Source organism: Hippoglossus hippoglossus, chromosome 4, assembly GCF_009819705.1.
Source record: "Hippoglossus hippoglossus isolate fHipHip1 chromosome 4, fHipHip1.pri, whole genome shotgun sequence".
NCBI lineage: Eukaryota > Metazoa > Chordata > Actinopteri > Pleuronectiformes > Pleuronectidae > Hippoglossus > Hippoglossus hippoglossus.
In genome coordinates, this window is record NC_047154.1 from 5,434,186 (window position 1) to 5,447,744 (window position 13,559).

Sequence of the window (13,559 nt, forward strand, 5' to 3'; positions counted from 1 at the left end):
ACGTCGACAGTCGGGCCGATGTGTTTCGAGTTGATGTGACATAATCTACAGATCTCAGAGCAGTAAGAGAAAGCTCACAGTAGCTGCTTTTGTCTCTGCAGTGACTCCCATGATGGGCAATCACATCCCCATGAACGCTGACATGAGTTCACTGAGCCCCACACATGCACTGCAGCAACAGCTCCCCCTGGTGCCTTCCTCCCACTGTACCCCCCCTCCTCCATACCCCATGGACAGCAGCATCTCCAGGTACCTCAATAAACCACAGTGGAAAACAATCACTGCTTTTCTCACTTTGAAAATGGTGGATGTACCATCAAACGTACGGAAGCCCAAAGTGTACAATATTAAATAAATAAGACATTATAAAATAAATAAAATGACTGAATAGAGTAAAATATACCAATCAGTTGTTTTCTATTATTTTATTTCATAATGGCATTTGTCCTGACAGTGTCACCAGTCACTGTCCTCGGCCTTTTATAACAACCTGTAGTTAGCAAGAGAAACAACATCAAAGTAATTCTGATTCAATCAAATAGAGGCTGCTGCTGCTCTAAATTAAAAATACACTGCCACATTGACTAACCTCGTTTTATTTAGCTTATTGAGCCCACTCATGCTACAAAACCTACTGGCTAAATATTAAAATGACCCAGCTTCAGTTAGCAGCAATATGGTTAATCATGTGGGGAGAAAATGCCATTATGAAATAAAAACACCCCTCAAAGGGACATTTTGAAAGTTTTTATAATTGAGAAAAAATAATCTCTGGAGCAATGAGAAAACATTGTGTAATTTATAATAACCGATTGTTTTATACTTTTATTTCATAATGTCTCATATGTTTATTTAATTATTGAATGTATTTTGTGCATTGAATGTATTTTCATTATGAGCTAAAGTCAATGAATCAAATAAGAATGTATTTAATTGTTAAGTGTGCCTCAACTGAAAATAAAATACATGCAGGAAGTCAGAATTATGTCTGAAGGACTTTCTTCATGCTCTTATCTTTAAGATAAGATTTGGTTTGCACACAAAGTCCTTATTTGTTTTCCAAAATTGTTGCACATTTGAAAATAAATAAAGACAACCTCACATTGACCCACTGACTCTGAAACTCGTCACTAAATACAGACTTGGTGTGCAAAGACCTTAAGAATAGTTCTCACTGTATCTTTTATAGCCATTTGTTTTATTTGCCCGTTCTTACAATTCAAAAAGGTATAATTGTTTGACAAGTGCAGATATCTAGTGTCAGTGTGGGCTGTAAAGTAACTTGCATATATATTTAAAAAGCTCTCTTCCTCTCACAGCTTCCTTATACGGCTGGGCTGCGCAGGCTGCTTGGACTACTTCACAGCACAAGGCCTAACCAACATCTACCAGATTGAGAACTATAACATGGAGGTGAGCCCTTGCCTATCCAACACCAGTCATTTGATGGGTTAGAGAGAAGAGTGGCTCCCCCTGCGCATACTAACGCTCCCTGTGTAATGACATTAGGACCTGTCCAGGATGAAGATCCCTGTGGAGTTCCAGCACATCATCTGGAAGGGCATCATGGAGCACCGACAGGCCATGGATTTTTCCCCACCTCCCCACATAGTGCGCACCACCAGCGGGGCCTCCTCCGTCAGCATGGGCTCCTCCGAGGCCCGGGGCGAGCGCGTCATTGACGCAGTGCGCTTCACTCTGCGCCAGACCATCTCCTTCCCACCGCGCGATGAGTGGTCTGACTTTTCCTTCGACCTGGATTCTCGCCGCAACAAACAGCAGCGCATCAAGGAGGAGGGCGAGTGAGGCGACCCGCGTCCTGTTCTCAATTCCCCCCAAAATCTCACCTCGCGCCTGTTGTTGGAACATTTCATTTGAAAAACCTGGTATCAGTGCAAATACTGCTGAGAACAAAATACATATTCACATCGAGATGCACTTATTTTCATTGTTGTTCTGGTTCTCGTAGTCGCAGAAAAGAATGGTGTCGAGCAAAGGTGCATTTTATTATGTTCTGATCTCTTGAGAGCACTTAGGAAACGCTGAGGATTTCAAGATGATTGCTTTGAGCTTGTGTTAAGTGTCCGTGATTCATTCCCATGTTAAAGCATGACTGGAAACAAACGTTGCATTAAAGGGCTTATTAGGGCTTGTATTTCTGCTATGGGCCGTAGCAAACGTGTATTTTACTCTGTCATACTTTTAAAGTTTTCACATATGGCTGTACGAGTTAGTCGAGTACACTGGTTTTCATGTGTGGCAGAAGTCAGCATTGATTGTAAACATTTCAAACATTTCCTGTCAGAAGTATTATGTCAGTTGATGGGCAATCTGTTTTCTACTGTAGCTTCTTTATTTTGCTTTTCTTATGTCTGTTGTGAGACCAATGCATCACCTTGCTGTGTCAGGTTGTGAAGTGTGTGTGCTTAAGTGACAGATGGTCGTTCATTTGATGTAGCCATATATAGGCCTAATGCTCTTGACCCAGTGTTTTACAGTACGTTGATACTATGACTGACTGTTTGTTTCTTGTTTTACTGCTGTGCAAAAGTGGTTAAGTGATAAAGAGCAGACCTTTGTTTCTTGCAGCGGGTGCCTAGCACAAGTATTTTCTTTTTTATTCATAAACCATGTTTTGGTTGAGGTTTACTTCATTTTATAACTGGCCAAAACCTATGATATAAATGTATATAAATTTGTATAGTTCTTTTATGAAAGTCTCCCTAAAGAAAATGACATGGTTTTCATCGTGGAAAAAAGCATACTGATGTGAATATTGCCTGGAAGCTTCATCGGTGAGGACAATGTTTGTATGAGTTCTGACGGGTGCGTACTGTATGCGTGTAGCCTGAATTAGCTCGCAGCCGATTTTCAACATGGTTTCAAGAATCGAGCATTTGCATTTTCATATTTTTGTACAATGTATTGTAAATATGTTGCAATATACTGAGGGTATTTTGATATAAATCTGAAATAAATATCCATACTTGCTGTATTGCATTTTAATGCTTCTTTGTGTCCTGTCATTGAGAGTGTGGCATTTCATTATTTCACATACAGACCACACCAGCCTACGTCTCATTACACTCACTGACATATATATGAAATGATCAGTTGATTGGAAATCGCAACTCTTGTGAGACGATTCTAATAAATTGGGGGACAACAATTTCTTTACTTTTCAAATTGAAGTCGACAAACATTTTTTCTGTTTTTTTTTATTATTGTTTATTGTTTGTGGAGCCGCAAATTCTTAAATATCCAGAGGAAATAAAAGGTTTCTGCATGATGACTGAGGAATTAGAGGTTTTTAACAGTGAAGTCTCGTCTGTTCTGTCACCAACAACAATGACAGATGAAGATGTGATAAAGTGATATTCTAGTGAGAGGCTATTCTGAGATAAATCAAATAATTTCTTAACGTTCCCAATTAAAGTAGACAACAATTTGCCTCTTTATTGATCATTTTAACAAGTTTGTTGGTGGAAATTCTGAATTCTCAAATATTCAGAGGAAAGAAATTCTCATCCAACAGTAACGTGACTGATAATGCAGCATTTCTGTGTGCTGACACTAGGGGGAGCAAATAAGCCCACAGCTGCTCCGTCACCAACAGCAGCAACAGATGAAGAGGTGATGAAATGATGAAGTGAAACATTCATGTTGTTTCTTACTTCTACATTTATTTCTGCCGAGTGTCAAATTTCAAGGATTCATCAGTTAATTGTCACTGTATGTGCAACTATGTACACACAACACAGGTGTGAGTGTGTGCAGGAGCTCAGCTCATCAAACACAGGTCGGAGCTGAACACACACTTAATACATTATGTACATTTTCAGAAAAATAGGCATCTTTTTACACTGTGGTACATTTCGTGTCTGTGTGGGACAACCCTGCTCACTCCACCTCAGCCACGTGAGCCACCTCCACCTCCATGGTCTGAATCATCTCGGGGGCATCATCCAGTTTGGAATCTGTGAGGGCCTGCTGGGCCAGGACGTAGTTCACAACCTGCATGATGCCCTGATCTGACAGCGTGGCCACTGAGCCGTCCAGCTGCGTGGCATCCCCGGCCTCCACCGTCTCCTCCGTGATCAGCACCGTCTCTATCTCCTCCGAGGGCTGCTGCTGGGCGGGGCGGAGCTCGGGAGGCAGGTCGGACGCCAGGATGCTGACGGCGTGCTCCACCTGGGTGCCCTGGTTGTGGAACTGGAGGGTGTCCTTCTCCAGCATGATCTTACCGGGCAAGTTGTCGCTGTGGTACTTGGCCATGTGTTTGCGTAGAGTGCGCGCATCGATGTGGGCCTCCTGGCACATGGGGCACACGTACGGCCGCTCTCCTGTGTGTGTGCGCACGTGGCGCTTTAGGGAGCGGGCGTCGGCCCAGGCAACGCCACAAGTCAGACATTCAAATGGCTTCACTCCTACAGAGCAGAGGCAGGGAAATAATGAGCAAATCATTTCTATGACGGTTCACAGACACATGAAGTGAAAGTCTCACCCTGGTGGTTGTTGATGTGGCGTCTGTACTCTCGCAGCTGAGTGAACTTTCTTCCACACTGCTCACACTCCCTCTCCAGGTTCTGCTTTACTCGGCCCTTCTTCCCGTGCGTGGCCTTTTTGACGTGTCTTCTGAACAGGGCCTTCTCAAAGAACTCCTTCCCACACACGTTACACCTGAGGACACAAACACACGTGTTTAATATGCAGCAATGTTCTGGGCACCGTGTTCACACAAACAGAGCGTGGACTCTGAGTCCTCTGAGACTTACTTGTAGGGCTCGGCCACGCTGTGGGACTTGACGTGGGAGTACCAGTCCTTCTTCCAGCTGTAGCACTTCCCACACACCTGGCACTGGAAGGGCTTCAGGCCCAGGTGCTTATTCATGTGCTGCTGAAGATCTTTTGCTTCATAGAACCTCTTATCACAGCTGCAGGACGGGATTGAAGTGGAATCAATGAAATATATTTATACCGTATGGCCTGTGGATGTGAAGTTGAACCGCTACTCACTGAGTGCAGGCGATTGGACGGACGTCAGGTTTGGGCTGGTGCTTCTTCATGTGTTTGCTCAGAGCTGAGGCTCGAAAGAAAGTTGCTCCGCACGTGTTGCACAAGTACTTTGATTCACCTACAGACAACATGGAAGTTAGTAGTTGAATTAACAGAACTACTGGAGAAATTTGTAGATAATTAAAGGGTCAGTTCACTTAAAGGTCCAGTTTAGATGAGACCTAAGATTTAGGTGAAAGGGATCCAATGACAGAAATTGAAAATAAAATAATCCTGGTGATGTTTTCACTAGTGTGTTTCATCTGCATTGTACGAATTGTTTTCTTTACCCTAGAATGAGCCCTTTATATTTAAATACTTTATATTTATATTGGGAGCGGGTCCTCTCCATGTTTCTTACAGTAGCCCAGACTGGACAAACTAACATATGACCTGTTGAGATTTTCATTTCATTCATTTTGCTGACACTGTACCGAGGTTGCAGGAGAAATCGGAAAATTTTAAACTATCTGCGTGTCAAGATAGTAAATGGAAAATATGTTTGGTGCACTGACACCTCGAGTCAGGTGTTTCTTTGCCTTCAGATCACTCATTACAGTCAATCACAAAAAATTGTAAATTTTCCAGAACAATCCGCTAGAAAAATTGAGCAAAAGCTTAGATATCTTTTAAGTACTTGACCTACACGAACAGCAACATGACATCAGCCAATCAGAGTTTTCAGATGCCTTGGTACATCAGTTATATCATTTGGGTGAACTGGCCCTTTAATTAAAATGGCGTTAACCCAGTGTGTACGGACCTGTGTGCAGGCTGGTGTGCTCCTCCATGCCCCTCTTGCTCACAAAGTACTTCTTACAGAATTCACACTGGAACTGTTTGGTGACGTCGTGCAGCGCCCAGTGCATCTTCAGGCTGTGTTTGTGGGCGAACGTCTTGCCACAGATCTTGCAGGAGTGAGGCCGCACGCCCGTGTGAGTCAGCATGTGGATCCTCAGGGAGTAAAGCTTCGGTAAGGTCTTCCCGCAGATGTCGCACACAAACTCTCTTTTGGTGTGTGACAATAAAGTCTTGTTATTCATATCGCCGCACACCTTCCCATCAACGCTCTGTTTGACCAAGAGTTTGGTGATGGGCACCCGCTGGCTCCTCTGCTGCTTGTGTCGGGTGAGGTGGGCGCGGAGCGAGGCGGCGTACTGGAACTCCTTACTACACAGCTGCAAGGACACACAAACATCGTGGTGAGAAGCTGCTGTGTTAATAATTACATGCACCATGATGACCAACACCCGTACTTACGCTGCACTTATATCCGAAGGCTTTCTCGTGTTTTAATGAGTGCATGATGAGAGAATAGCGTCTTTGGAAGGACATGCCGCACTCAGTGCATGTGTACTCTCCTTCCACAGCGCCCTCTGTTGGAGACTGATCATGGTTGGTTCGGGTCTCTGCCTCTGCCGCCGCCATCGTCGCGGCCTCCTCTGTGCTGACCTCTTCGGCTGCCACGCTCTCCACGGCGCCTGTCTCTGGTTCCGCCCCGGACTCAGACGCTCCTTCAACTTGACTCTCCACTGGATGCTTTGGTGGTCGTCCCCTCTTCCCAGGCCTCGGACCCACCTAGAAAGACAATAAGATATTTTCGTTTAGCAGTTTTTCACTTTTAACAAAATATACGATGGAAAAATGTCAGTGATAATGTGCAATGTACCTTCGGAGTGATAGCACGCGGAGGGGTAGAACTTTTCTTTCCCTCCTCTTCCTCCTCCAGCCCCATATGCAGACGAGCATAACCGCCCTCAGCGATAGAGCGCTGCCGTAGTCGTCTTTTGCTTGGGTCGTCCGACGTCATCTCCTGCTTGTCTGTGTGGCCTTCATCGGCCGATGGATCCTCCTCCTCTGGTGGCATGGTCACCTCTTCCTCCACCTCCTTCTTCACCTTGGCCGGACGCCCTCGTTTTCGTTTCTGGGGTATAGGTGCTGGATCCACACTCTCCTGCGGCGATGCTGCTGCTGCTTCGGGGGCGGCTGCAGATGCTAGTTTGACAACCTCTGTGGGGCTCACGCTATCTGTGTCCATGTTTATGACAAAGGCTTCTGCTTCAGCGACTTGTGGCTGCTCCATCGCCAGGCAGGCTGACACCACAGCGAGGGACTCGCTGGCTCCAGCCTGTCCGCTGTGGGTGACCACAGTCATCGTCTCCCCATCCATTTCTTCTGCGCTGCGTGAGATCAGAGTGACAGTCTCTCCTGGCTCAGCCTGTGCGCTGTGTGCGATCAGAGACACTAATTCATTTTCACCAGCCTCCCCTCCATCCACTTGGTCTCCCTCTACAGCGTCAGTAACAACGCTAATCGGCTGCTGGATGAACGCATCTTTGGACGGTGCAACAAATGCCAGGGACTCGCCCGTTACAGCAACAGCACCTTGGGTGACCACCACCCCGTCCTGTAGGGCCATTATGTAAGCCTCAGACTCGTCCTTCAAGATCTCCTGAGGAGCCGGTTGGCTCGACACCACAGTGTGCACGTCTCCTCTTTGATACACCGTCAGCTTCTGTTCCTCCACCTGCTTGTGCACTGACTCACATATCAACAACACCTCATTCATGAGTAAATGTCGGGCAAGGTTAGCGATTTCTGCCATGATGCAGAAATTAAACGTGAGCGTGGAGGTGTACGCAAAGTCCAGCAGTGGGAGGAAGCTCACTTTGCTGAAACCTGGAGAGAGAGAAGAGCGAAGGTTAAAACGGAGCCAGGGTGCAGAACACTCAGACACAGAGATGAACAAACTGGGGCTCTTACCAGAGAGGTCAACCACGGCTTCGTGTGTTGACACGGCCCCCTTCTCAAAAAACAGCTCGTGGAAGTACTCGCTGCACGCCGCCAACACGGCTTTGTGCGCTCGGTACTCTTCTCCCTCAATCAGCAGCGTGATGTCACAGAACTGATTGCTGAGACGCTGCTGGTTGAGTTTGTCCAAAATGGTTTGGCTGTGTTTGGGCAGGTACTGATTCACCTCACCCTTACTGTCCACCTGGAGAGAGAACACACAACAGACTTCATTAATACACTCAACCTTACAGGAATCAATGTCTCACTGCTGACAGAGCTGACACAATCATTTCTCAGACTTACAAAGACCAGTTCATGCTTGGCCGCCGTCTTGCACTTCACATGAGAAGACGAGGTGGTGAAGAGAAAACCCTCAACTCCCACTTCTTCCGGTTCATCCTCCTCTTCTTCATCATTCGCGTTTGCAGCCGCCCGTCGTCTCCCTGACCGGGAAAATGGCCGGGGTCCAGAGCCGTCGTCAGCAGCCCGCTTGCTCAGACAGTGAGGGCACTCTCTGATGAAGTCTTTCACGTGCTTCAGGATCGCTGAGGACGTCATAAAGAGGACAGTTCACTCACTGTGACAACCAACCATGATGTTTCTGTCTTTAGAGGCAAATGTTTTTTATTCTGTCCACTATATTCATATTAATCGTGCTGTAGTTACAGCAAAGATTTTTATTATCAATGTATAACCTCACCAAGGAGGTGATGGTTCCTTCTACGTTTGTTTATCTGTTAGCAGGATTATGCAAAAACTACTGAACTGATTTATATTAGATTTTGTGGAGGAACTGGGCATGACTCAGGGAAGAGCCCATTACATTTTGTTGTGTGGATCTGGGTAAGGGGCCAGATCCGGGATTTTTCCTCTCACTTTGTTTAACATTGAGAGATACTGCGTTTTTCAAAATTTCCATTGATTTCTCAGAGAATAATTCATGGATGTTAATGAAAAAATCCGTCATGTTTAGGGGACTGATATCTATGAGCGTATGCACTTTGGGGCAGATCCAGAGGTTGGATCTGTGTCTATCTGAAGATTTACAACAGTGACAGTCCAAACTACAGAGATAATCAAAGTACAACCACAGAAGAAGAAAACCTAACATTATTGACATTCAGGGAGTTGAATCCGTTTTTTTACTTAACTTGGAAATTGAATCATGTGTGTTTATATTTCTTAATCCTGAAGTTATCTAAATATGACTATCAATATAAACTGTTTGAACCGTCTGATGTATTCAAGTGCAACATGTAGTTTTCCAATTCAACTCAAGCAGCTACGTCATTAAAAATAACCACAACAAATAAACAGTAAAACAACAACCACTTGAACTAACCACTAGATGGAGCCAGTGCGAACATGTGTGTGATGGAGACAACAGACTAAAGTACATGTGTCGTTCACAGGCTTGTGTTTACACCGGTTCCCGGTCTGATCGCACCGCCTCCCGGGGACCGGGCCCCTGACCCGGGCCTCGGGGACTCACCTCTCCACCAGTACTTCTGGGAGATGTATTCCCACGTGAGCTGCTGGTTCAGGTGCTCTCCTGCCTCCATGATGTGCGCCTGCTTGATAAGTTCCCTCCTCCGGTCGTCCTGCAGCACCACCTCCAGCTCCGTGAATTCATCCTGGCCCTTCAGGCGCCGCTGGTAAAACAACGTCCCGCTCCTCACCACGTAGCAGGCGGCCGCTTTCCGGATTTTCCTCTTGGTGTTGCCGGGCGTCCCCGGTGCGTACGGCTCCTGTTCATCAGTCAGGTAGCGGATGATCGCCAAGTAGCTCTCCTCACACGACATGTCTCAGCCGAGCCGCGGCCTCCCTCACAGTTCCGGGTTTCTCTGGAAGAGGAGAGTTCCCCCCGCTCATGTACGGTCAGATTTAAATTTTATAAACCCCTCAGGCCGGAAGTAGAGTGAGTGTGAAACACCACAACTACATTTCAAATTGTTTCCAGGGTGGAACTGCAGTTCGTAACCGTCAGGGAAGACTTGCCCGAACAGACAAAATGGCTGCTGCACAACCGGATGTGGCGTCAGCAACGGCGGAAGCACGTCATGCCCAACATCCACCGCAAGAGGGCGTAGTGTCCAAACTAACAACATCAGAGACAGGCAGCGACTTTGATCAAATGTCTTCTTTATTTTCATTTGTTTACTCATTTAATTATTATCTGAAACATTCCATATTACCTATTAGTCATATTAGAATTATTACTCACTGCCACTTTAGTATTACTTTATTTTATTTTTATTATAATATTGTTATTTCAATAAGGCACTAGCTCTACATTTACTCCATATCCTTTTCATTCTTTTATTTTCACTCATAAAACACTTTATACTTATATTTTCACTTATATGTTTTAGATTGTTTTATTCTCTACTCTAATATTAATTGTGTTGCTGTAATCTGGAGAAAACTGGCACAAGAATTTTCAGTGGGATTAATAAACTTAATTTAACTGAACTAAACTTGCGAGTCAGGCCTCTGTGTCTCTTGCTACAGTGATTACTGTTGTTTGGTTTTTTTTATGCTATAACAGTGAACACGTACACTCTGCATAATTACACACAAAGTGCAAGTTAAGATACAGATGAGTGTTCAACAGCTGAACCATCCTGCCAATATAAGACAGAAGTATTTTGTATTGTATGTATTAACTCTAAATAGATACTGACAGAAAAGAGACAAGAGAGCAAGATCACCAATAGCTTAGCTCCTGTGTGACCTTCTAGTCAGAGTCACATTCACCAGTTCATGTTTGTGCCCTTCTCAGGCTGTAATCTACCACTTGGATGCACCACTTCCTTGGTCAGATTCTCCTTTTTATTGGAGGAAGATGAAACATTTTTTGCCCCCCCGGCTGTGGAACAGTTTACCTCTCGCTGTGAGGGTTTCCCTCAATGTAAGCTTTAAAATCCTGTCTCATTTGCTTTTCAGTCCACAAAACAGTTACTGTTTTAAAATGAAAAAATCAGGTTTACTTTATAATCTTCAGTTGAGTTTCTCTAGTAGTTAAAATGAGTAAAGTGAGTACAGTTGGATATTTTGATTCACTTCCTGTGTGAAACTATTTCTTTTATGTCATAGTCAGTATGAAAGTAGGTCACTTGAAAAACACCTGTCAATCTTAATGTGAAGAACCTCACAGTGTTTCCTTATATGTCCTTCAAAACTCACAGATTCAGCATACATATCTGGTGCTCTGGAGATCAGCTTGACATGAGTGTTGATGCACTCACTGTCCCACTGGTGGAGATAAGTCGTATTTCTGTGCACACCAAATTCCACAATATTTTCAAGCATCCCAAGTGCAACTGATCATCTCATGTCGTCGGGGTTTTTTAGATTAAACACAAAGTTCAGTTGGATTTAAAGGGGACAGAAGTGAAGTCACCCGAGTCACTGTCTGGGAATCATGAATGTGTGAACAAAGTTTTTACACATTCCAGTCTAACGCAGAGTGGTGGACTTTAACGCCTCAGTTAACTTGTTTTGTGTGACCCCCAAAAACCCAAATGTATTCAGTTCAATATTGTAAACAAGTGAGACAAAGCAACCACACTTAGATTTGGAGAAGAAGGAAGTGGCACATGTTTGGATCTTTTGCTCAGTCGATGAAACAAAGAGAAGGAGCATGAATCAGCTCCACTTCTTCCATCGATTAGTTACACACACTGATGAGCGGAAAAACAAATCACACAAGTCTTCTGCTTGTGCTGAAACTGAAACACAAATGTGTCTGTAGGCCACAGCAGAGTAGGTTTACATGTGAATACCTATGAGAATGATTTTTTTTTTTTTTCATTTCCCCAGAGTGTCAAACAGAATTACGGGAGATCTGGAGGGGGGGGGAGACGACGCGATTTGTTGCTCATCCATGTGTCACATACCAAACTCGCCGGCAAACACTGGTCAGTGATGTGTTTCACCACCGCATTCCAGTTCGCACAGTTACACTGACTGCAGCAGCTACAGCTTTAGAATGTCATACTGAAACAACACATCGGCCCCTGCTCGTCACAATACAAACCTGATGGACACCCTGGGGAGAGTTAGTGTTTACTGTTGCCTTGGGAATGGACAGAAAATTGTCAGAGCTCTAGATAATGTGGAGGCAGAGACTCTGGTTCAGTCACTTCTATGACTGTCTCACTATCGGACACTTGCTGTCAGTCTAAGACACCCAATCTTCCCGCAGCTGCTCCAGGATCTGCCTCTGTGGCCTGAATTCAACTCTGAACACAAACTGGAGGCTCAACCTTTAACTCTACAGCTTTTCTGTGATTCTGTGATTCTTAACTTCCTTTAAATGCATATAAAAAAAGTAACAATTGGTTATACATTCATTATTTCAGATCTTGTTGCTCCAGTCTTGTTTACCTTCCCAAACAGAGCTGATCTGGTAGATTTAAGTTCCTCCCCCAGTGAGGCGGAGGTTTGTTATTCCCCGTTGCTGTTGGCAACACATGACACACATTTCAACACATTACATTTTTTCAGTAGAAGTATAAAAACACAGAATATGCACACAATCACCCGTTAATAGACAATACAATCAAGTTTTACAATGCAAGATCAGATAAAATATATCAAATGAAATCAAACATCAGCCACATTTTATTAATTATGAAAAAATAATTAATAAATGAAATATTCGTATATGTTCAATACTCACAGGTTAATAACTCCAGGGTCAAAGGAAATAATTCTTCAAAGTAAAACGGTGTGCTCTCACTTTTAGTTGTTTGCAAGTGTTAATGTCTCATTATCAAAGTGGGGGAGGACTTAGAAGACCTTTCTTTATGAATATGAAATTTACCAAATAATTTATAAGGGTTTATACGTCACTGGCCAAAAGGTGATTTTCATTCTGTCATCACTTCTCAAAGTCAAAAGACTTTTGTTCACCCATGACTTGTATTTTGAATGTAGTCTGTGACACAATCAAACGTCTGTCTGACAGAGCGGCCTCGGACTCCTCTCTTCCTCTGCTCTGCACACCTTGTCACGTCCTCCTGCTGAGGTATTTGTCTCACATTCATGTCCTCTTCCTTTTATGCAGGTGTGCTGCTACAAACAAACAAGTATCTGTGACTTCAGCAGGAGGAGTGGTGAATGTCTGAGAGGGGTAAAAAATCCACACATGCCTTTCAGTGGACGGTTTCGGGAATTTGCTCAGCCACAGAGTTCAGCTCTTCTAAAAGCTGAGAGCTCGAGGGTGCATTTTGACATTTTTGTAAATATGCTCATATTCATTCACTGTCTTGTTGAGTTGCATGATAAATAGCTAGCAGCCGGTTAGCTTAGCTTTGCATAAAGACTGCAACAGGGATGAACATCAGCCAACGTCTGTCCAAAAGTGTAAAGTATAAAAAGTATTTATAAAATAAATAAACCCATCAGTTTGTAGATAACTTCATCTGCATTTGTTCATGGTGTATATTGAAAAATGCCACTTTATTTGCTTTGTTATTGTCTTCAATGACACATCAACTTGTACTAATACATGTGTGCACACACATATGCATTAATCCAAGTTGATTCGAATGAGCTTTAATGTACAAATGGAGATTGGACCACAAGTACTATTACAAGTCAATGAGCTCCATCACCACCACACACACAGCTTCCTGTCTGCTGTATGCACCTCTCAGTGATCACTTGATCAGTCCACTGAGGCTTTTTGAAATGTGTTCACAACT

The 13,559-nt window shown here is 44.1% G+C and overlaps 2 protein-coding genes across 8 annotated transcripts in view; one reads left to right on the top strand and one right to left on the bottom strand.

Annotated features, from left to right (window-relative positions):
* Positions 1 to 3,006, top strand: part of tp63 (tumor protein p63) — a 33,463-nt gene extending 30,457 nt beyond the window's left edge. For 6 of the 7 annotated variants that reach the window (XM_034582783.1, XM_034582785.1, XM_034582787.1 and 3 more), the window contains 3 exons: positions 102 to 249; positions 1,320 to 1,413; positions 1,510 to 3,006. In XM_034582783.1, the coding sequence (XP_034438674.1) occupies positions 102 to 249; positions 1,320 to 1,413; positions 1,510 to 1,806 (539 nt within the window). In that variant the 3' untranslated portion in view covers positions 1,807 to 3,006. The remainder of the gene's footprint in view (positions 1 to 101; positions 250 to 1,319; positions 1,414 to 1,509) is intronic. The other variant, XM_034582790.1, reaches the window with a different exon arrangement.
* Positions 3,007 to 3,221: 215 nt separating this feature from the next.
* zbtb11 (zinc finger and BTB domain containing 11) lies at positions 3,222 to 9,916 on the bottom strand. Its single transcript, XM_034582782.1, has 10 exons — positions 9,341 to 9,916; positions 8,152 to 8,393; positions 7,819 to 8,050; positions 6,725 to 7,734; positions 6,316 to 6,633; positions 5,819 to 6,233; positions 5,017 to 5,134; positions 4,776 to 4,934; positions 4,505 to 4,680; positions 3,222 to 4,427 (listed from the first exon to the last, which is right to left on the bottom strand). Exons 1-10 carry the CDS (start codon positions 9,648 to 9,650, stop codon positions 3,901 to 3,903), a joined length of 3,507 nt encoding a protein of 1,168 aa, XP_034438673.1. The 5' UTR covers positions 9,651 to 9,916; the 3' UTR covers positions 3,222 to 3,900.
* Positions 9,917 to 13,559: the final 3,643 nt, after the last annotated feature.